The sequence below is a fragment of the Gallinula chloropus genome, assembly GCF_964237585.1.
Source record: "Gallinula chloropus genome assembly, chromosome: 1".
NCBI lineage: Eukaryota > Metazoa > Chordata > Aves > Gruiformes > Rallidae > Gallinula > Gallinula chloropus.
This window is the reverse complement of record NC_140085.1, coordinates 3,902,394-3,924,257: the sequence shown is the minus strand read 5'-3', so window position 1 is coordinate 3,924,257 and position 21,864 is coordinate 3,902,394. Positions and strand designations below refer to the sequence as shown.

Sequence of the window (21,864 nt, the reverse complement as noted above, 5' to 3'; positions counted from 1 at the left end):
TTTATGATGCGATCAAGATTTTTACGTTGAGGTTAAATGGTGTGGGCAGCATTGATTCAGGCAGTTATCTAGTGGTCAGCATGTTCCAAACTTCCAAAGCAAGCCAGTGCTTGACTTAATTTAATTGTATGTTAGTATAAACTTTTTGCTTTTTTGACTATGGTCTGTAGAATGCTGTAGGAACAAACTGCTGTACTTGGCATTGGTGAGTATAGTGTTCAGTTTTGGGCTCCTCACCATAAGAAGGACATTGAGGTCCTGGAGCAAGTCCAGAGAAGGGCAACCAGGTTGGGGAAGGGGCTGGAGGGCAAATCCTATGAGGAGCAGCTGAGGGAGCTGGGGGTGTTCAACTTGGAGAAGAGGAGGCTGAGGGGAGACCTTGTCACTGCCTACACTGACCTGACAGGAGGTTGTAGAGAGGTGGGCGATGGTCTCTTCAGCCAGGTGACAGGAGATGGGACAAGGGGAAATGACCTCAAGCTGCACCAGGGCAGGGTCAGATCAGATGTTAGGGAAAAGCTCTTCCCTGAAAGAGTCATGGGGATGTGGAACAGGCTGCCCAGGGAGGGGGTTGAGTCACCATCCCTGGATGTGTTTAACAGACAGGTAGATGATGTACTTAGGGATCTGGTTTAGCACAGGACAGGGACGGTTGGACTCTATGATCTTAAAGGTCTTTTCCAACCTTGTGATTCTGTGAACAGTTGACTGTAAATTCAGCTGGGTCTGAAATCAATAATATACTAGTTACTGGAAGGGGAGGAGGGAAGATGTAAAGTGGTTTGTTACCTTGGGTAGTTGCTATTTTAATCATTACTTGAAACTCAGGATGCGTAATCTTTGAGAGTTTATTTCCTGGATCAATTTAAATCAAGGAACACAATCATATATTTATGTTGAGGGTAGCAGCCTGTATGTCTGATTTTAACCTGCAAAAGCGAACTGGTTAATAGCACTTGCTGCTCCTCTGGCCTGTTCTGCAGTTCCTGGAAAATGACATGATCTCGGTAATGGAGAAAAATTGCACACTGGTCATTCTGAGTTTGGTGGTGTTTTCCTCAGCCCTCTCTCTGCCTTTTCTCCCCAGATTGACTGCTGGGTTCATAATGTCAATCTCAAACTCTGGGAAGGTTCCTAAAGAAACCACTGAAGCTCTATTTAGGACATTACCTGTATTATTCTGGAATGTTTTTCTATAGGTACATACTTCCAGCAGTGTTTGGCTTTTAAATACTAATTTTCTAGCCTTTTCTACATTTGGAAGCTTTATGACTGAAGAAATGAGGGTTAAAAAGGAAGAAAAACTTTGCATTAGGTTAACTGACCTGTAAGGAATTGCTGAATTGAGTTCCCAACTTGCTTTTTTTCCATGACTGCTACTGTTAACTTTCACATTTTGTCTCCCAGAAACCCTGCCTTCTGGGACAGGGTTTGGAAACTGTCAAATGTGGAAGTAATATTGACTTGGGAACTGGTGTACCCTTTAGCAGGAATTATTTATATTGCCCCAAAATATAGAATTATTCCCTAATGTAGTTCTTGGGGGCAAATGTTTTTGATTTATAGCACCGTTCCCCAAAGAACCTGTACTTAAGGACAGGCTGATGTTTCTTTATTTTCCTAGCTCAGCATTTTGTCTTCTGGCTTCCCTGAGCAGAAATGTGTTTCATTGTTAGTGGGAAATCTTTCCTTTCAAAATTAAGGTTAATACAGTGAAGGTGGTCCCACCTGGAACCAGGAGACATTTTCTTTTTCACCAACTTTTTGGTGAAAAAGCTTCATATGTGCCATTAGTTTGGGCATGGGGGGGCCTTTAGTCTCTTTGGTTGAACAGAGTCTGCTTTAAATTCTTTTACAGACATCATTTTTTTGGGTGAACTTTTTACTAAGTGTGAAGTTATAGTTCTGATGAATATTAAAGACGTGTTTATGGCTTACATTAGGAATTTACATCTTTGCATGTAATCACTTAATCCATTTTTTGTGGCCTCCTCCTTTGAATGGAAATATTATTAGCATTGTGGCACGTAAGAGCATTGTTGCAACACTCTGAAATCATGGCAGACCTAAATCTACTTCCTGGCCTTTGTCAAATATTTCCATATGTGTATTAGAAGTATTTCAAGCTTGTGCTGCTTCCAAAATAGAGCAGAGTGGGTTTACATAGATGTGTGCTGGACCTCTCCTTCTTCTGCTCTTATTCAGGGCTGTTGGAGATCAGAAGCAAGAGCAATGCTGCACAACCAGTGTTGGGGAAGGTTTGGGAAGTCTGTTCAGTGACTCTTCTGCTGATTCCTGGTAGTAGGGATCTCTGTGTTCACTCACTATGTCCAAACTACTTTTCCCAGCTAAATGTGAGGTTGTTTTGGTTTATTAATGAAAACCAAACCTTGTTGCAAAGTGGCCAACACTGGTCATATCTTAAATTCTGGCAGATTTTACTACAATATCTTACAGGCTACAGATTCAGTGAGCTGAAGAACCTAACGTTTTCATCTTTTCCTTGAATATCAAAGGATAGAATTCACCCTATTCTTGGTCTTTTTATCATGCCAGGGATTTATTTCTGCTCAGGGAACCTCCAGGAACCTCTCATAGGCTAGGCTGAATGCATGCCACATTGCTTGAGGTTAGTACTTTGAAATCCAGCCTTTTAAGTAATCCACAAGTATCCTTCTGTCTTAGACATGCAGAAATGAATACTGACTATGAGAACAAATGGGCAAAAGGAAAGTGTCCAGGTAATCGTATGTTCAGTAATATCAGCTCTCTAAGGTGGTCAAGTGAAACAATCTTTGTAATTGCTGATACCATCAGCAGTTTATTTTCTTTTCCAAAAGCAGATACACTTTAAAAGAGAAAGGTCTGTTGTTTCAGTGATCTATCAATTCTTAAATTTAACACCAAAGCTAGTGTGGGAAGAGAACAAACATTGATATTTTTTAAGCTTAAAGGTGCAGCATCACTTACTGGTTAAATTGTATCTCAACTATTAATTCCTAAACATCAGGACAATTATGCTGGTAATCATCTGTAATTTGTGAAGGTACCATAGTTGCCAGCATATGCCAATAGCTCTGGCTTTATTTTATTTTTTCAGTCTGTTTTTCTGCAGTGCTAATACTGATGTTACCAACCTGGAGCTGGGAGCTCTTGCTGCTAAGGATTTGGATTGCTCAGTGCTGTGATACAGTCAAAAGTTTAATCCGTGATTTAGGGTTGTTGAGTGCCACTGGAATAGAAGTTATTTACCAGGCTCTGATAACTTGCTGTGAATTCACTATACTGATGTGATTTTGGTCCTTATTGGTAACATTTAATTTCTGATGTGTCAGGAGGGAGCACTGATGCTTCAAAAATACCTTGTTTAAAGAAGTCTTAACTACATAGGGGAGTGGAAAGGAAGGTGTATTTTCCAACTGGTGTTACTGGAACCATCTGAGTCAGTGTCATTTTGTGTTTAAAAAGTTGTTTTTTAGTAAAGGCCTTTGTGTATCATCAGGTTGGCAGGGCTGAGAGGCGGCTTAAATCCAGAAACTGGTTTTAATGGATCTAGTTCTAGGACAGAGCTAAAAAATACCTCTTTTGCTGTCCAGTATAGTCAGCTGTGATCTAATAAGTGTATTTCTGTGAGGCAGTTTCTAAATACATCTATATATTTTTGCGTGCTGTGCTTTACTTTTGATGGAAGTAAATTTATAATCTACTGGATGTTTATGTGGAATGCTGCTGCTGAGGAGACAGAAGCAAATTTGAGCAGTAAGTTCTAGTAATAGCATAGTATTTTAAGTTGCACAGTTGTGTATATGTGTAACTCAAACTTTATTTTACTACTCCTGTACTTGTTTTAAGATGCAAGCCCAAAACCCACCTAAATCCACAAAGCTTTGTTTCCTACGCGTCTCTACAAACTGCATATTAATTGTCATGTGTGACAGTTTCAACCAAGACCTTTTCATGCCTTCACATCCCTGTGTCATTTTAAGCAGATAACTTTTCCAGTAGAGAGACTTTACAGCAGAACCTGAAAACCTCTTTTTTAACTGCTTTAGGGAAGAGCCATAGGTATACACAGCATTTTAAACATCATACAATGTGGTTTGAAATCAGAATTAGTTGCAATGAGTTCCTGGGAGTTTTATGAGAAAAATTTCTCTAGTTCTTTTGAGGTCCATGGAATAGGAGATTTTGGTGGATTTTTTTTGTTCTTTCTGTTCCTCTTGGTTAAGTCTGTGTGTACATTCCATTGTCTAGGCTGGGCAGGAGTATCTTCGTTGATGCTTTTTTCTGGCTGGTGTGATGGTTCCACATGTTTGAAATAGTTGGCCCATCACATCCTATAGTCCTCTCAAAAGTGGGCTTAGTGGAAAGTTTAGCCTGTGTGTTAAAGTTATTGTATTCTTGCTTGTCTGTTATTTACCAGGCTCTGATAACTTGCTGTGAACTTGGGATGGTTGTAGGAAAAAATGAGAAAATTGTCACATGGACAACCCCAAAGTAAGCACTTTGTCCACTTTCAGTTGGGCTGAGTTTTCATAGCAGCCCAACTAGTTTTTGCAGTTCAATGGCATGGTACATTGGCCGTTCTGTACAGGGGCTGCATCTGAGTTCCAAATCCCTTTGGAGTCCCTTCTCTGCACCACTGCTCTCTGAAAAGCAATTTGAATGTGTCAGGCAAAGCTGGTGTTTCAGATTTGTTTATTCTTAAGGACTTGTTCCTACAGTTCTGCATTTCTTTAATAGCAGCTTCATGGAAATATTTAGGTTAGATGCAGATTGTAGCAGCCTTAAACCTAATTTGCAGTGTATTCTGCAAAGTCATCTTGTTTCTCCCTCCCCCCAAAGCAAAGCTCTTGGTTAGTGACTGTTGTGTCTGAAACCACGCAGCATTTTGAAGTCCAGGAGTCCTCTGGTAATACCAAGCATGGGGACATCTCTGATTCCAGCAGAGATCATCCAGCAGTTGATACAATGGATATGATGGTTTCTGAGTTGGTGAAAGGAAAAGTTACCTACTTCCAGCAGTTGTAAGGCCAGCATCTGTATGGGTAATAAAAAACCCCAAACTTCCACTGTGTTCTGCCAGGAGGGCAGCCAGAACAGTGCACTTTGCTTAGTGATGATGGGGGTGCTTGCAGCAGAGGCTTAGATGCTAATAGCCATGAAGGAAGCTAACTATGAATTAAAGGCACACCACTCCTGACTTGCAATCTGTTGCAAATAAAACAGCTCCTCCTGCTTAACTTTTAGGGTGGGGTAGGAGTGCCCACCAAGTCGCAGAGGTACTGTGACATCTCATTTTCTTAGTAGTTTCTTACCAGTGAGAAAGCAGTGTTGGGAGTTCCTTCCAGCATGAATCCCTTGGACAGATCCAGCTGCTCATCTTTTTTTTTCTCCTTTTGTTCTGGCACTTGTAGCAAGCTGAATTGGAGAACTGGTCTGACTAAAGGAGTTATTTATGCTAATCTTTATTATAGCTGCTGGTGTAGGGAGGGGGAGGATGAGGCACAAGTGGGTGGAATGGTCCCTCTTGGCAGAGGTGTAGATTTATGCTAGACTAGATCTTGTATCTACAGTTTATGATTATGAGTTATCTCAAGCTGCATTTAATGGGTTGCTTTTTTTTTTCACAGGAAAAGCTTGCGCAAAACTATTTGGTGCTTGTCATAGCTCGAGGGCTTACAAATACTTCTTTTAATGCCTTGTGAAAATTATGTGGGAAGTTACCCAGTTAATGGAATTTTCACTTTTCAAGTTTCTCAGATTTTTATCGAGGTGTCACATCTGAAAAACCTGCCTCCCTGTACTGTGCAAGAGTTCTGTGATGTCCAGAGAAAGGGTTTTACATGGAAAAAGGCGTTTGTCATTAGGATATGCATTTGTTTGTTTCTTACTGTCTTATGACTGCTGGAATGTTTGAATTACTCCAAGCCCATAAATTCTTCTAAACCATTAAATAAATTGTCTTTATATGTATATAGACTTCTCTTTTCAATGTTTATTTGATCTTAATAAATTAACCCACGTGTTTTCAACATACTTATAACTCCAGTGACAATGCTATCTTCATCTGTTAAATTTCCTTTTAGCCTTAATTTTGTGGGACTTGCCTGTCCCTTTTCTCTGTCACTGCAGAAGGATTTTTATCTAGTCTAGCTGTACTGATTTAGGTCCTCCTTGGTTGTGGCAAACTGATCTTTGGCCTGAAGAAGCAAACAAATCTACTTCTAAAAATGTGATCTTTGGGATCTGTCCCAGTTATAAAATACCTCTTTCCAGCAGGGCATTATCTGACCATGTAACTGTGCCAGCTCCTGCAAATGTTGCTCAATGTGTGAAGAGCTTATAGTCTTAATGTTTAAACAAACCTAATAGCATCATAAATAAAATTTATTCTGTAGGGTAAATTCTCTTCTTGCATGCTAGAATTAAGTTCCATGAAGGAGAAGAACCATACAGTGTTACATGGTTTTATTTGCATTTCTTAAGTATTTCATGTAAGATGAGTAACTCCTTCAGTTTTAGCAAGTTTTTTCTCTCTGCAGATATTTAGTTATTAAGCAATTAGTAAGTATCTTTTATCTTGTCTATGGCATGGTGTAGGGGACTGCAGGTATGATACTTCTCAAAATAAGTCTGTTTTGGTTTCTAGTGGCGACTGAGCTTTGAGACTGCCAACTTCTGTTATAAATCTGTGTCTCATCAGTTTCCAAGTTCTTTCCTTTGGTTTGCTTGGTTCATTTTGTCAGTTGTAATTAAAGACGGGATAGGTTTTCTTTTGGAGTTAAACCTCTCTGTTCTGCATACTACATGTACTCAGTTGGATGCTTAATTGTGCAGACTAATGACTTGATGTTTCCTATTTTTATGGGGTTAGAAGAGGGTAGTGCATGTCTGTATGCTGTTAACACATGTTTCCCCTTTGGGGAGGTGTGAATAAATGTGTTATTGGTGCAATGCTATGATGGAAAGTAGCTAACAGGAGAGAAAATCTGAGTTTGGCTTCTATGCCACATAAAGATCATGGCATCTCTCTTGTAAATCTTGCAGATGGAGAGCTGCTAGTTCAGCTCTCTAAAATGTATGGATTTTAAGGGTCCACCCTGGTCTAGCTCCTTGCTGTCGCCCTTGTCATGGTGCAGGATTGCTTGGATACCGTTGCTAGTGTGGTGATTTTGGTCTGCCCAATGTGGAAGGAGCGAGCTAATTTCTCTGTCTGTTAATGCTCAACCTCCGACTTAACCTCTTTCCCTTCTGAGCTTTTATACGAGCGCTTTTTCCTCCAGTCCTTTGTAGTAATCCAGATGCTCGTGTTCTTTTCCTCCTACACAGCAGATGGAGATGGCATAAGCCTTTTGATGACTGCTTCCTTCTTTTTACATAAGTTTTATGAGCTGGTGAGTTTGTTAGTTGGATGTGGTGGAGCTTGTAAGACCCGTCCAGCAGGTGGTGGGTGCATCATCACCTTACCAATAGCTGTATCTATTTTAGGGATGGCTTTTGTAAAAGTTTTTAATTTAATCTGGGAGGTGAGTTTTACCACGTGGTTATAGGAGAGGGGAAGACAGATCCTTCGTATGACTAGCAAGAAGATAGCCAAAAAAACCCAAAACCTACTCAGAATTTATGTTAATTATTTAAATGCTGTGGTATTCCAAACTGTAAGAAAACAACTCAGAGGCAAATTTGCCAGTTGAAGAGTTGAGCTTCTGCATTCCTGTGTGCTCTTCTATCTTGTAAGAAAAATGCTTGTTAAAATTTGGCACGAATTTAGATGGTCATCTTCTACTCTCTGAAAAAGCTTAAGTAGGTTAGCAGCTTGTTCCCTCCGTTCCAGTATCCCCTGTCTAGTAAAGGACAGTTTTTGGCTTCCTAACTGTTTTACTGCTCATCCTTGTTAATCTTACTGAAAAGTTCTTACCCATTGAGGTGAATGAGACTGTTTTTTCCACTTCATTGCGGACTTGGGCGTACGTAAATTCATCTGTTTTACATTTGTTTCACAATTTGGGTTTCTTTTATTTCGCAACTTGGAGATCCATTTCATAACCACGGGGCTTGGAGGCGTATTTTGATGGGTCCTGTAAAATAGCAATGGTGAAAAATGTTAATAAAAGAGGGGGGGAAAACCTTAGTCTCTGCCTAGTGATTTGAGTAGTTGCATGAGAATGTTAATTATTTTGTGTGTATGACAGATCTTTTTAGAGAGGTAGAATACAGTGTGGCAGTTGCTTAAATTTACTTTTGGCTTCTCATTTTTTAGGAATATCTTGGTGGACAAGCCCAATGATCAGTCTTCAAGATGGTCTTCAGAAAGCAATTATCCTCCCCAGGTAAGCACCTGAATCTCTGCAACTCTTCTAGCTGTGTTGTACAACTGCATGCATGTTGGAGTTTTTATTTTAAATGTAAGCTGCTGCTATCTATATCAACAGCTTTTATAGGCTGCTTGCTTTCAGTGAAATTCAGGTTGTTGTGTTGGTACATTAGGTATTTTCATTTCCAGGAATTTATTTGTGATCTTTCAATAAATTATTCTTCGTTGGGGTGGGGGTGTGGGGGGGGGAAGTTTCACATTTCATCCTTGACAATTGTGATCATACTGGAAATAATCTAACCTTATGGTTAGATTAAGCTGCTAATGAGGCATGCAGGTCCCCCTTTGTCAGCACTACTGGAAGCTGTTGTAGATTGCTGGCCCTGAATCCTACATCTAAGGAGCTTGTATTTGTTTCTCCTAATAGTGCATGCAGAAATGTAGACTCTGTTTAAAGAGATGTGAATGTCACCTCTTCTGCAGGTTCATCACCTTATTAAAGAAAGATTTGTATTGATTTATAGCATCTAATTTGCTTTTTCACTATTAATTAGATTGTTAGATTACCCAGAGAAAATAAGCTTATCCTTTTCTTTTTTTCCCCTCTAATAAAAGTGTTATCCTTCTCTTCATGCTAGATCTACACTTTATTGCTCTGGTACTGTTTGATCAGCTTCTCTATCTCTTACACTAGATTTTATAAATGCTTTTGTTTAAAACACTGATGCACATCAGGTTATGTTGCACCTTATCTGTCTCATTTAAAGTTGTTCTGCTTATCTATTTATATAATCCAAGTATCCCTCATGGGTTAGATCTCAGAGAATTTGTCTCAAGGTAAATCTTGCTACTTTACTTTGAAGGTGTGTTAATAAATCTATAGTCAAGACTGATGGCACCTTACAGCAGCAGGTTATCCCATCCAGCTGAAAGGCTTTCTTCTTGATTTTAATGGCAGTGTTCTATACTGTTGTGTCTGTAAAAGTTGGGGGTTTTGGTTTTGGGTGTTTAGGATGAGAGGGAAAAGTATTTTGTTTATACTGACTGTGTTTCATAAACCTGCTTGTGAAGACTAATAATTTTTGATCCTCTTGATGCCTCTGTGCATCTACTGCTCTTAATTTGGTTTTTTTATGTATATACATTTTGATAAGCAACATAGGAATTTATTCCATAGCTTGAAGCAGTTTTAGTCTATCTAGGAACTACTGACTGCTAGGTAATGGTTATTGAGCATTTATTGTATCCTAGTCTATGCCATCCTTTACTTCCTTTCATGCAGGAAGCACATCTTTTTATTAGGGCTTTGTTATTCACAAGGCCAGTTTGGTTTTGAGCGTATCTTTGGACTGGGTGTTTCATCTGAGATGCTCACAGTTGTTGCTAAAAGATGCTGTTGTATCTGAGCCATCATGAATATTCTGTGCTCTTAGAAGCTTGGTTCTGGTATGAGAATACATCTCTTGTAAGTGGATGCTTTAGAATATTACTAACCTGTACTTAAAAATGACAAGCAGTGGTTTAAGTTATATTCAGAGAAGTACATTAAGCAGGGAATAATTAGAGTGACTTCTGTGCAAATTACATGATCTTGTTAAGAGGTGACTTCCAACAATTTTATCTGTATTGATCATCACAGAATCGTAGGGGTTGGAAGGGACCTCCAGAGATCATCAGGTCCAACCCACCTGCCAAAGCAGGTTCCTTAGGACAGGTTGCACAGGGAGGTGTCTAGAGAGGACTTGAATATCTCCAGAGGAGGAGACTCCACACCCCCCTGGGCAGCCTGTCCCAGGGCTCTGTCACCCTCACTGCATAAAAGTTCTTCCGTGGATTGGTGCGGAACTTCCTATACTTATTCAATCCAATCACGGATTGAATGAAGATGCTGTTGCAGAACTACTAACCTGCGGAACTGGGCACTGCCCCACATAAGCAAGTCATTTAAACCTAACTTTTGATATGAGAGAAATTAACTTTGGAATCATAGAGTACTAGAATTTTCTGAGTTGGCAGGGACCCATAAGGAACATCAAGTCCAACTCCTGGCTCCACACAGGACCAGCCAAGTCAGAGCATGGGGCTGAAAGCATCGTCCAGACACTTCTTGACCTCAGCCCAGCTCAGGGCTGTGACAACTTTCCTGGGGAGCCTGTTCCAGTATCCAGCCTTTCTCTCAGGACAGAACCTCTTCCTAACAGCCAACCTAAACCTCCCCTGGTGCAGCTTGACGTCGTTCCCTTGGGTTCTATCCCTGGTCACCAAAGAGAGGAGATCAGTGCCTGTGCCCTCACTCCCCTTCGTCAGGAAGCCATAGACTGTGAGATCATAGATCACAGAACTATATCTATATGTTTCATGTGTCTGTTGTATCTCTCTGTCTCTTGTCTGTCTCTTGCAAAATGTCTTTCCTAGTGGCATCTGAGATTGGCAAGACCATATATATGAGTTTTATTCTGTGACATTTAAAAACAAAAGCACCAGAAAGCCTGTCTGCCTACATGGAAAAGGCTGTCCTGCTTGATTCCTCTTACTGTGATCTTTGTATCCAATATTGAGAATACAAAATGCTGCACAGTGGCTCATGTATTTAATGAGCCCAACGAGTGCTGGAGATAATGTATTAACAGTACCTCTAATATATGTTTTAGCTAATTCTCATGCTTCTAACCTGAGTGCTTAATTATTCATGTAAAGTATTTTTTTACAGTGCGACTTCTCTGTTGAAAAATTAACTGGAGAGAGGAAATGAGAAATTAAAGTTTCCAGCAGAGGCCTGTGTGCAAACAATGCAGTTTTTGTTATTTCAGTGTTAATAGAAGCAAACATTTCCAAATGGTCTTGTCTCATACTTGACAAAAGAGCTTCAGATTTGGTTCTGCTTTGCTCAGAATAGCTAGTTCTTGTATCTTGCCTGTTGAACAACTGCCACGTTTTAATGTGGGTAAAACTTTCAATTCAGGTTTCCTGCTTTCTCATTCTGCCAGGTGGCTGAAATTCTCAGGCAGACTTTAGAAAACTTCAGTTGAAATAATGTTTGACCAAGTTGTAAATGTGCTGGGGGAGAAGATGGGAAATCAGTTGCATTGTGTTAGAAGTTGAGTATTTCATGTCCCCACGAATGAGGAAAAAAAAAAAATATATATATATATATACACATATGACATGACTTTTAATCCCCACAATGAACATCATGTGTCCTATGGAAAATGAGAAAATGAAGTTTATGGGTTGTGTTGGCATCACATGATGTAAAGACTGGTCGCCTTTGCGGTGACGCACTTGTTAAACTGTGTGGGTGGCCATAATAGTCCAGGACAGGAAGTGAACTAACACTTGGTAAAATAAAGCTTTCCTTGTTTCAAACTCCTCTGACTGAAAGTAGGGCTCCCACACGACACAAGGACTAATGTCAGTCATGCTTACTGGAATGTGCTGCGAGATACTTTAATAAGCTGCAGCCCTAATCACTAGTGTTTGTCTCATCAGTGTCTCACCTTAATGTAAAGGTTTAGTAATTCCCCGACAAGGTGGTGGTGCAGCGCTGGCTTAGAGGTAAAAATATGAGTCCCTAAATATTGAATTACATAATATATAAATATTCCCTTGTTGAGGGAAACAGAAAACCTCCCAGGCACCTTTTCTCTCCGAGTGTTCATCTTGCTAGGATGAGCATGAATCAGAACGTGGGTAAAAATCTGAGAACGTATTCTGTAGCTCAAGGAGGATCTGTGCTTTGCTTGAGTCTGTATTAAACCCTTTTGAAAAGAGAAAGAAAATGAAAGTGGAAGTCTAGACACTTGGAATGCTGCCACACGACTATTTTTAGTGAAGGGTTTGCCTGCCTTTATGGGTATGGTAGAGTTAAATAATTCTTGTGGCCGTGAAAGCCACCAGTTGGTTATGAATGAGTGCCAGTGAAAGGAAATACATATGACAGCTGTTTTTCTGTTTATTAGACTAGATATCTTTTTTGAGCCTTGAAATAGAATGACCCAGAAATTATATATTCAATAACAAACCTGTTATGTAGTAACCTGTTCAGGCAGAAGAGGACTGATCGTTCTATTTTTAAACTAGTTCTAGACTTAGATGGGAAGTGTGAAGTGATAAGGTTGGTAGCGCTGAAGACCATGGCCCTGTCACAAATGCTCATCCTGATGTCCCAGTGATGGTCTAAGTTGGAAGACTGCATGCAGAAGAACATCTAATTGCTCTGACTGGCTTGATTAATAATGTGTAGAACAAAAGGATAGATTTCTGTTTAGCCACGAGCTTAATTACAAAGCAATGGGTAGGCTTATATTGTGGGCACGGGCAGCTCCTGTTGTTCTGTGTTTTTATTTTCATATGCAGTATAAGTTTCACTACTCCCTAAAAAAAAATAAATCATAGAATTGTAGGGGTTGGAAGAGACCTCAAGAGATCATCGGGTCCAACCCACCTGCCAAAGCAGCTCCCTAGGACAGGTTGCACAGGGAGGCGTCCAGATGGGTCTTGAATATCTCCAGAGATGGAGACTCCACACCCCCCTGGGCAGCCTGTCCCAGGGCTCTGTCACCCTCACTGTGAAAAAGTTCTTCCTCATATTGGTGTGGAACTTCCTATGCTTGAGCAAAAAAATGGTTGAAGGGTTAAATTACTAAAATACAACGTGACTCCAATGCACGGGTGGTTTGTGTAGTGTGGTTTGGAATCCGGGCCAGCATATTTGTGGAAATGTGAATTTTTAACAATTAAAGAGCATATGTATAAAGTTAGCAGCAGTGTCCAAACAGTTTCAGTTTTGCATCTGAGAAGACCAGTTTTCCTCTCCTGATTTCCATCCTGCTGTGTAGATCATATCAGGAACTAATTTAAAGTACATTTATAAAATTTACACTCAGTTGTGTGATGCAGCAGCATCCATATGGTTGTCATCAAATTGTAGTGCAGACCAGAGCTTCAGAAAAGTCTGGGATTTTGCTACAGCTCCCAGTGTGACAGGACTGGATCTGCTTTTTGGGTGTACAGTGCCATACTAATTCCTCTGCTCTTTGTGCATCTTCACTTACATGTAATCATAATCCAGAAATTTTACTCTTCTAATGTTTTGTAGCATCTTTTTTTGTGTTGTAATTTGAGGCGCAACGATTAGTCTGAGGTTTTTGCACAGTTACTCCAATTAGTGCCTGCGTGCCATGTCTCTGATGAACACACACTTCAGCTTATAATTTAGATTTTTTTGAACACTTCATTAATAGTTCAGCACTAAATGTACTGATGTTGCTTACAGCAATAGGACAGAAAAGTGTCAAATCTCAGTATATATATTTGTCTGAAATCTCATAGACTTGTTATCTCCAGGTTTAATATATCACTTGATCTTATGTACAATTTTATCACATCTTTCAGAAGCTATAGAGAATAGTCTGTCACATCTAAAAATCCTGGTAGCAATCCAAAAATATCCATGCAGCCAGCTGCTTGCAGCTCTTGAGGCAATATATATTTTTTTTTTCTTTACATCACTGAGATTTGTAACCTGTTCCCACAGTGGCAGCAGCGTGTGTGTGTTTATATATAAAGCCAAAAACTACATCGGTGTATATGTATTAAATACAAAAATGCAAGCATAGGTACAGCTAACAGGCCACAGGTTTAAAAGCAAACCTGTCTTTTGTTTCAGTCAGTAGATAAAGTCATGAAAAAGGTTGTCTTGAACTTTTGTGCTTGTATTTTCTGTAACATCTGCCTGGCTCTGCAGGGAATGGGACACATAGGAGTAGGAAGGAGGGCTGCAGAGTTCCTTCCCTGTCCCCTCCCTGTATGCATGCTTCAGAAATCACCTCTAGCCATGCACAGTGATTATGATGTCTTTCTCCCTTCTAGGCATGTATGCAGGCATAAAGGATTTAACTGCAGTCCTTGGTCTTCTCTAGGGTAATTTAGGGTAAGAATTGAATAATGCAGGATGACATTTGCACCAAGCCTTTGCAAATCTTGCGTGGTGCTTGAGAAAGTATGTCTTCATGACCCAAGCATTAGGCCTGTGATCCCAGCAAGATTAAGAACCATAGTTGCTGATGCTTGTAGTGTTAGCTTCACTTACTCAGCTTCGGGAGAAATCTGCAGGGAAGATATGATGGTGTAGGAGGAATTCTTAGACATTGTTGTGTACTGTCTGTTCCGCATGGGAATTTTGGCAGTGGGCTGTGCCATGTATCGAGCACTGCCTTGCTCATTATGGGACCATCCTTTTGATCATTCCTTTTTTTTTCTGCTTTAGAAAATCTGTTTTCTGTGTAGAATTTTTTCTTGAAGTTTGGGTTCTAACATTTAGGTGGATTGTGTTCTTAAAACTCTTTTTTTTTTCATTTAAAAAACTAATCCAGAAAAGCACCAAAGCAGTCTTCTATTGTACCCTAGCAGTGCTGATACGGGTTTCTTCATTCTCCAAAAGTTTTGAGTTGCTGGAAAACATCTTTGGCAGTAAATCTTCCACATTCTGTTAGGTACCTACCCAGTCTGCGTTATCATCTATAACCACTTTATGTACAAGTATTTAATTTAAGCTAAGCTTTCTGAAAATGTAGTGAGAACCAGCTGTTGGGATAGCACAACTATCCCTACACTCCCTGAAACAATTGGGTAAGATTGTCCTGCTGATAGAGCTGTTCAGCCCAAGCAGAGTGATGCCCACGGCGCTTTATGGTGAGATAACTGGTTTCTACATAGAAAGCAGCCACATGCATGCAAATACTCCGTGTCCATGAAAGACTTAAAATACCGTGTCCTGTCTGGTTTGGCAGTGCTGCTGCTTGGAGGGAAGGGCCACCAGCAGTGCCTGCAGTGGGAGGTGTCCTGCAATGCCTTGCTGATCTACTTGTACTGTAGCCTTGATCACAGGGTTTTGCAACAAAATCCACTGTGATGAGTAATTTTGATTCTGAGCTTCGTCTCATTTCTCTGTTGTGTACTGCTCGTTTCTGAGATGTTAGGGGAGAGAATTAAATGTGTTATTTTCAGGTATAAAAGCGTCTCCAGACTCTCTCCAAGACCTGGTTTGTAGGGGAAGGTTAAATGAACTTGATGCTTGATGGTCCCTGGTGAGTGCCGCAAGCGCTTCTCTGCATATGCTTTTCAAGTCATCCAGTGGTGCTGGTGAAGCTGTGTGGTGGTCCCTGCTCCCCATCCTTCTTCACAGGTTGTGAGGGGACACCCACTCCACCATGGTCTTCTACATGGGCTGCAAAGGAATCTCTCTCTCCAGCATCTGGAGTGCCTCACTCTTCCCTCTGCTTCTCCTTCTTCCCTGGCCTTGGTGTCCGCACGGCTTGTTACATCTTCTCACTCCCTTCTCCGGTGGCAAAATAGGTCTGCCTGTATTTTTTTTCCCTCCTAAATGTGATTCCCAGAGGCGCTGTGACCAGCAGTGATTGGCTCAGCCCCCATCAGCAGCAACTCTGGCCTTGAATTGGCCGATGTTTACTTTCTGGGGCCTGCAGAGAGCTTCTAGCTGATTTTTGGAGCAGCCTTCTCTGTGGTCCCCCTTCTCCATTAAAACCCAGCTACGCAAAACTGCAACAAGCTGGTAGTTTGGGCCCGAATAGAAATAATCTGAGTATAAATAATCTTTGAAGGTGACAGCTCAGTGAGGGGGGAGCAAAATTTTCACAAGGGTGAACAGTTTCATTGGTTTATGTGTTAAAGCCCCTCTATTGTCAGTTAAGCGGCTTGGTTTTATTTGGTATGGCTAATAAGCAGTTGGTTCCTACGTTAGCCACACATCAAACTTAGTCTGTGTTCAGTGGTTAAATAGTGTCAGCCCAGAGAGGAGAAGTAATTTGATGTTCTCTTAGCATGTGGAACATACTGTATTTATCTAATTGTGTATTCAGTTTAGGTTTCATTTCAGGCTGTAGTGGGCGTTTGAATCATCGCTCTCCGTAGTTTGATCCTATTTGCCAGATTTCAGGAAGTCTTGCATCCAACTTGAAGGAATGCATGTAAGCCCTGAATAGAAATGCTAGGAATAGGTAGTAGCTCAACCACACTTTTTTTTCCTAGATAAAACGCTTTTAAAGTAATATTTCTAAAAAACCTTTTGCTTTGTTCCAGGAACAAAGGAGAAAATATAATAATGGGGAGAGATCATCCTAACTTCCACTCTCAAGCTTTGTAAACTGAATTTTTGAAGGCTGTAATGCTTCTCCCTTAGTGTGATTTGCAGCCTTGGCTTTAATATTAAAATTCACTGTTCTTTTTTCTGCAGTATTTGATTCTGAAACTTGAAAGACCTGCCATAGTCCAAAGTATCACATTTGGCAAATACGAGAAAACGCACGTCTGCAATTTAAAGAAGTTTAAAGTTTTTGGTGGGATGAATGAGGAAAACATGACAGATCTCTTATCCAGGTAAGATGTGATTTCATCAGCTATGGTAATCATAAAAGCTGGACCAAAATGCACTTCCCCTTCACTCCCAAGCAGACACATGGCTATCATTGTAATAGAGCTGTGGTTGTGATCCTGCAGTTAGCTGCCCTCGTGTTCATGGTCAGGTCAGAGAGCAGCAATCCCAACACTCACTCCAGGAAGCCTTCCTTATCCAGCTCTAACCACAGAGGCCTTGTGGAGATTGAAGCTTGGAGATTTGGAAGAGCTGAGAGCTGGGATCAATGTTGTTGGATTGCAATTCCTTTCTTTTGTGTGCTTGAGGCACAAAAGAAGCAATTCCCCAGGTGTGGGTAAATTTAAGTAGCTTCTAAAAACCCAAATAACCTTTATCTAGAACCAGGTTGCAGCTGTGAAGGTCTGAACTAGTCAGCTGCTCTGCCTTCTTCGAATGGATAAATAAGTAAATGTAAACTGGGTGTTTTCCTTTGTTTAATTTGATTTGGTAGTTACACTGATAGGGACTGAAGAAAGAGCCTTTTGGCTGTTCAAGCCATCCAGAGCTTCTGAGTAGTTGCTATTGTAAATTTGCAAGGGCCTTTTAAGGAGCGTTCTGTTTCAGAAAGGGAAATGATTTTTAAATATCTAGGAATATAGAAGAAATGAGTAGCAAGAACTAGTCTATTTTTGGAGGCTTATGGAATGACAGTCCACCTCTGGGGAACGTATGGGTGTACATTATCTGTAGTCAAGCAGAATAGCCTTGGAGAAACGTGGGAAATTCTTTACTGCAGGTATAAAACTTTAAGACAGTATAGAAACTAGCCACAACACTTCCCACTCTTTTGCCCTCTTTATATATACTAGTCTTGCAGTTTGACTTGATTGCTGCTGGAATTAAGGGGGAGGAGATCTTAGTAGCATAGTAGTTGTATGAATGTCATTTCACTTGTGTTGAATAAAAATCCTTATTTTGGGACCTGTGCTTGAGTCTTCAGTAAAAATGGACTTAAATCTTTTAATTCATTGTACTAAATATGTGATGTTTTTATAAAGTGATGCCCCTAAATGGATCACAAAACATTTTGGCAGCGTGATAATTCTGAGAGCTGGTCCATCTCCCTCTTAAAAACGGGCAAGTGCAGTTCAGGCAGATGGCTTGCTGAAGTTGCAGGGTTACATACACAGCCAAGCAGCATTGATCTGATGTCAGTTCCCTCCTGAAACCACTAGCCAGTGCTGCCTCCCAGGGAGATAAGATGGTGGATAGCAGTCCAGGCATTGGTCCAGCATGCATACTTATGATTCATAGTGATATGAAACAAGCTTCGCATTTCAGGCATGACCTAGATTGCGTTTATTAGCTAGTCCTAAAATACAAGGTAAGATTTAGTAACCTTATTTATTTTTTCCCACAGTGGCTTAAAGAATGATTATAACAAAGAAACATTCACCTTGAAGCATAAAATTGATGAACAGATGTTCCCCTGTCGATTCATTAAGATAGGTAAATGCATTTTTTCAGCATTCTGAGTAGAAAATAATCTCTTCTTATACTTGTGCCAGTCTTGGCACTTGTGACTTCATTGTACTCAGGCAAAGTATCCACAATAGCTGTTCCATTTCATGATCTTTTAGGCTGGTTAGATTGGAACACAGTGAAGTCCTGTTACTAAGAAATAATAGCTTCATAATTTAAATCCTGGGGAATGAAAGTGATATGCAGTCATTTTCAGAAATACAGTTGTTGAGTCAACTAATTGCTGGAGAAACTGCTTACTGTCGTAGTAGAAATTGTTATATAGACCTTAAAAATCATTAAGTCTAAATACTGGTAAAAGTTTCAGGGTCCACAGACATGGAGTGTTAAAAAGGTTGAAGTCATGTTGTTCTCAAACACGCCTGCAACACAGAGCAGGAGCAGATGCCTTCCTTGTTTTCTTCCTGCTACTCTAATTCAGTTTGTCACCTCTCTGGCAGAAGATGATGTTTGGGACAGTGAAGAATTGTATCTAGTGATGTCTAGTCTTGTTTCTCTGGTGAAGTTTGATAAAGGGGTTGCTAATGGAGGCTGGTTACAGTGACTTGTTACGGGAGCAGGTGAGGATCTCTCTTGCTTCATGCAGGCCAGAGAGAACAAGAGTTTTGCAGTTGTCATCAATGATACTAGTTGGATTTACTGGTTGGATTTAATTTGAGGTCTTCCAGCTTTTAGTAGCTCAGTAAATTTATTGTCCCTTTCCTACCTACTGAGATAGTAAAAGACTGACTGTTTTTAAGCTTGCTGTTTCAGGTTAAAAGAGCAGGGAGGTAGTTGCTGAAAAACAAGATTAGATCCTGTTGACTAACTTAAGTGAATTTAGGGGTGTTTTGAAGTGTTGAGTATTTCCTTTGCCGAGACTTGGATGATAGTGGCTGTGTGGGGGTTCCCCTTGGAGCCTTTTGCTCTAGTGTCTCCTACACAGATTTCTGAATTTCATGTTTGACAGAGGAAGGGAAAGCATCAGGCTGGGGATCAAGAAAGCAATTTGTGCACCAGAAACGATGGTGATTCCCAATCTCAGAGAAGCGGAAAAATTGGTTTCCATTGGGTTTGGTTTTGGCTGCTGCTTTTGGAAGCATCTGTAACGCTTGGCTTTAGGAAACCTCAAGAGAGGAGCAAAGGAATAGTTAAAGGTTTACTACAGGAAAATTAAATTGATCTTTTTGTTTATGTATTCTGAAGCTCCTCATGTTAAGTTTTTGGAACGTGGTGGTTTTTTTGAGTGGCAAAAAATGAGCAAGTAGTTATTGGAGGGTAAAGGGACAAATGGGAAGATTGCTAGCTGCTTCTCTGCATGAGTAAGTTGTGTTCCAGCAAATTGTATCTTGATTTTAGGAAGCGCAGTGGTAAGTTGAAACCTGTTAGGAAAGTGAAATGCTGATTAATTTGTACTACCAGGATTTCTACTTTGACATGACATGAGTAGCATTAATTTTTGCTTACTTGTTGGATGGGTTCCTCTCATAGCAGTAAGCATTCTGTTCCATACATTAATAGCAGATTTGTATTTGGCTGTCACTAGCTCACTAGTCATGGTTTGAAATGAACTCTCTAAGTTGTATCTACAGCTATTCCTTTCTTTCAGATATCTTCTATGAAGAAATTCCTATGCTAGGACAGGAAATGAATTTTTTTTCACTAAAACCTATTAAAACTTTTAGTTGATGGCTAGTGTAATTTCTGAAGTTGTGAGTGTGTTTTGCTGTGAAACAACTGCAAAATGATGTTACGAAATTCTGTTATTTTTCAGATTCACAGCTTGAATATGTTTTCAGTTTGTTAAAATTTCCAAGCTGCTAGCCAGAATAACTCAAAATTTGAAATATCCTGCTGTGTTCCTTGTAGTCCTGCCAGTACACGCGAGGCCAAAATATGCCCTTTTGGACTCTGAGATTGACACCACAAATGTTCCTGTTATCAGTGAGGTTTGTGTATTCGGGGCAGGCTTTAATTCATTGGGCAGCAACTTGCACCAGGCCTTTGCTTTAATTCTGCAGATAAGCAGCCTGACCGATATACCCCTGTTAATAACCCATCAGCAAGGTTTATATGGGAGGATAGGGCAGGAGGGGGAAATACTACTTATGACTTCCATTACTAATGTGTTAGAGGAAGTTTCAGGCTCTTAGAAAGCAGAAAAAAATAACTTTTCCCTCCTTTTGTCAAGAAAAAAACCTTGCACTTCTTTTGGTTTAATTAGTTCAGCTTGAGTTCCTTAGCACTGAAATGCATGCTCAGTTGTGCAGGCTTTTGACCTACTTGACAATTAATTTTTACATTTCATGTATCACCTCATTAAAGAACTTTGGGGGAGGGGAGAGGAGGAGGTGAGAGAAGATACTTATCTGGACAGAATAATTGTAGGATGGGTTGGATTGGAAGTGACCCTAAAGATCATTTAGTTCCAACCCCCTGCCACGGGTAGGAACACCTTGTACTAGACCATCTTTTTAATGTCTAAAAGCTAGAAACAAAAGCTCAGTTTTTGTGGTTACACCAAGTAGGGGATTTTTTGTTGTGTGTGCTGTGTCCTTGAAAGCAGAAGGTGTTGTAAAAACTGATTGCTGTGAAAGAGCTTGAAGAAATGCTGGGTGTAATTCTCATGCCAGTTTGTTACTAGCACGGGAGTTACTAACTAGGCTTTGAGATATTAAGCTTTGGTGTAATGGAAAATGCTTTCTTTTTTATGGATGTGTTAAATGTATTGATTGCATCTTTACCTGCATTTTTCCAAACACATGCTGTTTGTGTGTCTCCTGCTGTAGATGAGGGACACAGAAAGGAGCTTGAGTCAGGTATTTGTAATCATTATACTGAGATTAATGCTGCTGCTACCCTTCCTCTCTAGTCTATGGGTTGCAGCCCTTGTCTAGGGATAGCTTCTGATTATTGAGAAATATCCCCTAAAATCATCCTTGTGTGGATACAGAACTGTTTAAGTAACCTAAATACCTTCTGCTTCTGTTGAAGGGGTATTGATTTTTTGTCTGAACAGTTAACCTGTGTTTCAGTGTGGATTGCAGCAAAAAAACCCCCGTGCTGAGGTGGTTTTATGGTAAAAACTGGAGAAACCACTATAGCTTTAGGCTTCAGATTCAACACCTTTTACTGCAGCCTATTTCCACCTCTAAGGTATGTGTCTGTGTATGGGGAAAAGCAGGATAGGAAAGAGTGGGCAGCGTAAGATGTGAGCTCTGCAGCTGTGCTGCAGGGTAGGGTATTCACTGATTATTTTTTTTAGAGGATGCTTCTCAGCTATTGCAGAAGCTCAAGTAGGGTTGTGTCTACCAAGCTGCGGTGTGAAATTGGAACGGACTGAAGGGGAGGACGAATGAAAACCAGTCACTGGGAGGCGTGAGAAAAGAAATGGAATTGGACCCAGGAGGGATTGATTATATCCACACCCAGCATCCTGGACTGCTGCTACCTCCAAACCTTGTGCAGAAATAACAATGAGCTTTCTGTGTCACGCTGACAAGTAATGCTTATTGCTGTTTGTGTGACTATTGCTCCTTCCACGTTGAGCTTGGTGTCTCTTTGTGACAGGCCTAACTTAGATAGTTGGTGCTCTTAAAGCAGATTAGTTCTAAGAGCTAAGTGGAGCTGTGGAGGCTTCAAAAAGGAGATG

The 21,864-nt window shown here is 40.4% G+C and overlaps 1 protein-coding gene across 2 annotated transcripts in view; it reads left to right on the top strand.

Annotated features, from left to right (window-relative positions):
• The window catches only part of MKLN1 (muskelin 1), a 102,556-nt gene that overhangs the window by 5,943 nt on the left and 74,749 nt on the right, over positions 1 to 21,864 (top strand). Inside the window, exons 2-4 of one of the 2 annotated variants that reach the window (XM_084270143.1) lie at positions 8,264 to 8,333; positions 16,572 to 16,714; positions 18,112 to 18,200. In XM_084270143.1, the coding sequence (XP_084126269.1) occupies positions 8,264 to 8,333; positions 16,572 to 16,714; positions 18,112 to 18,200 (302 nt within the window). Of the gene's footprint in view, positions 1 to 8,263; positions 8,334 to 16,571; positions 16,715 to 18,111; positions 18,201 to 21,864 lie in introns of those variants that run through there. The other variant, XM_084270144.1, reaches the window with a different exon arrangement.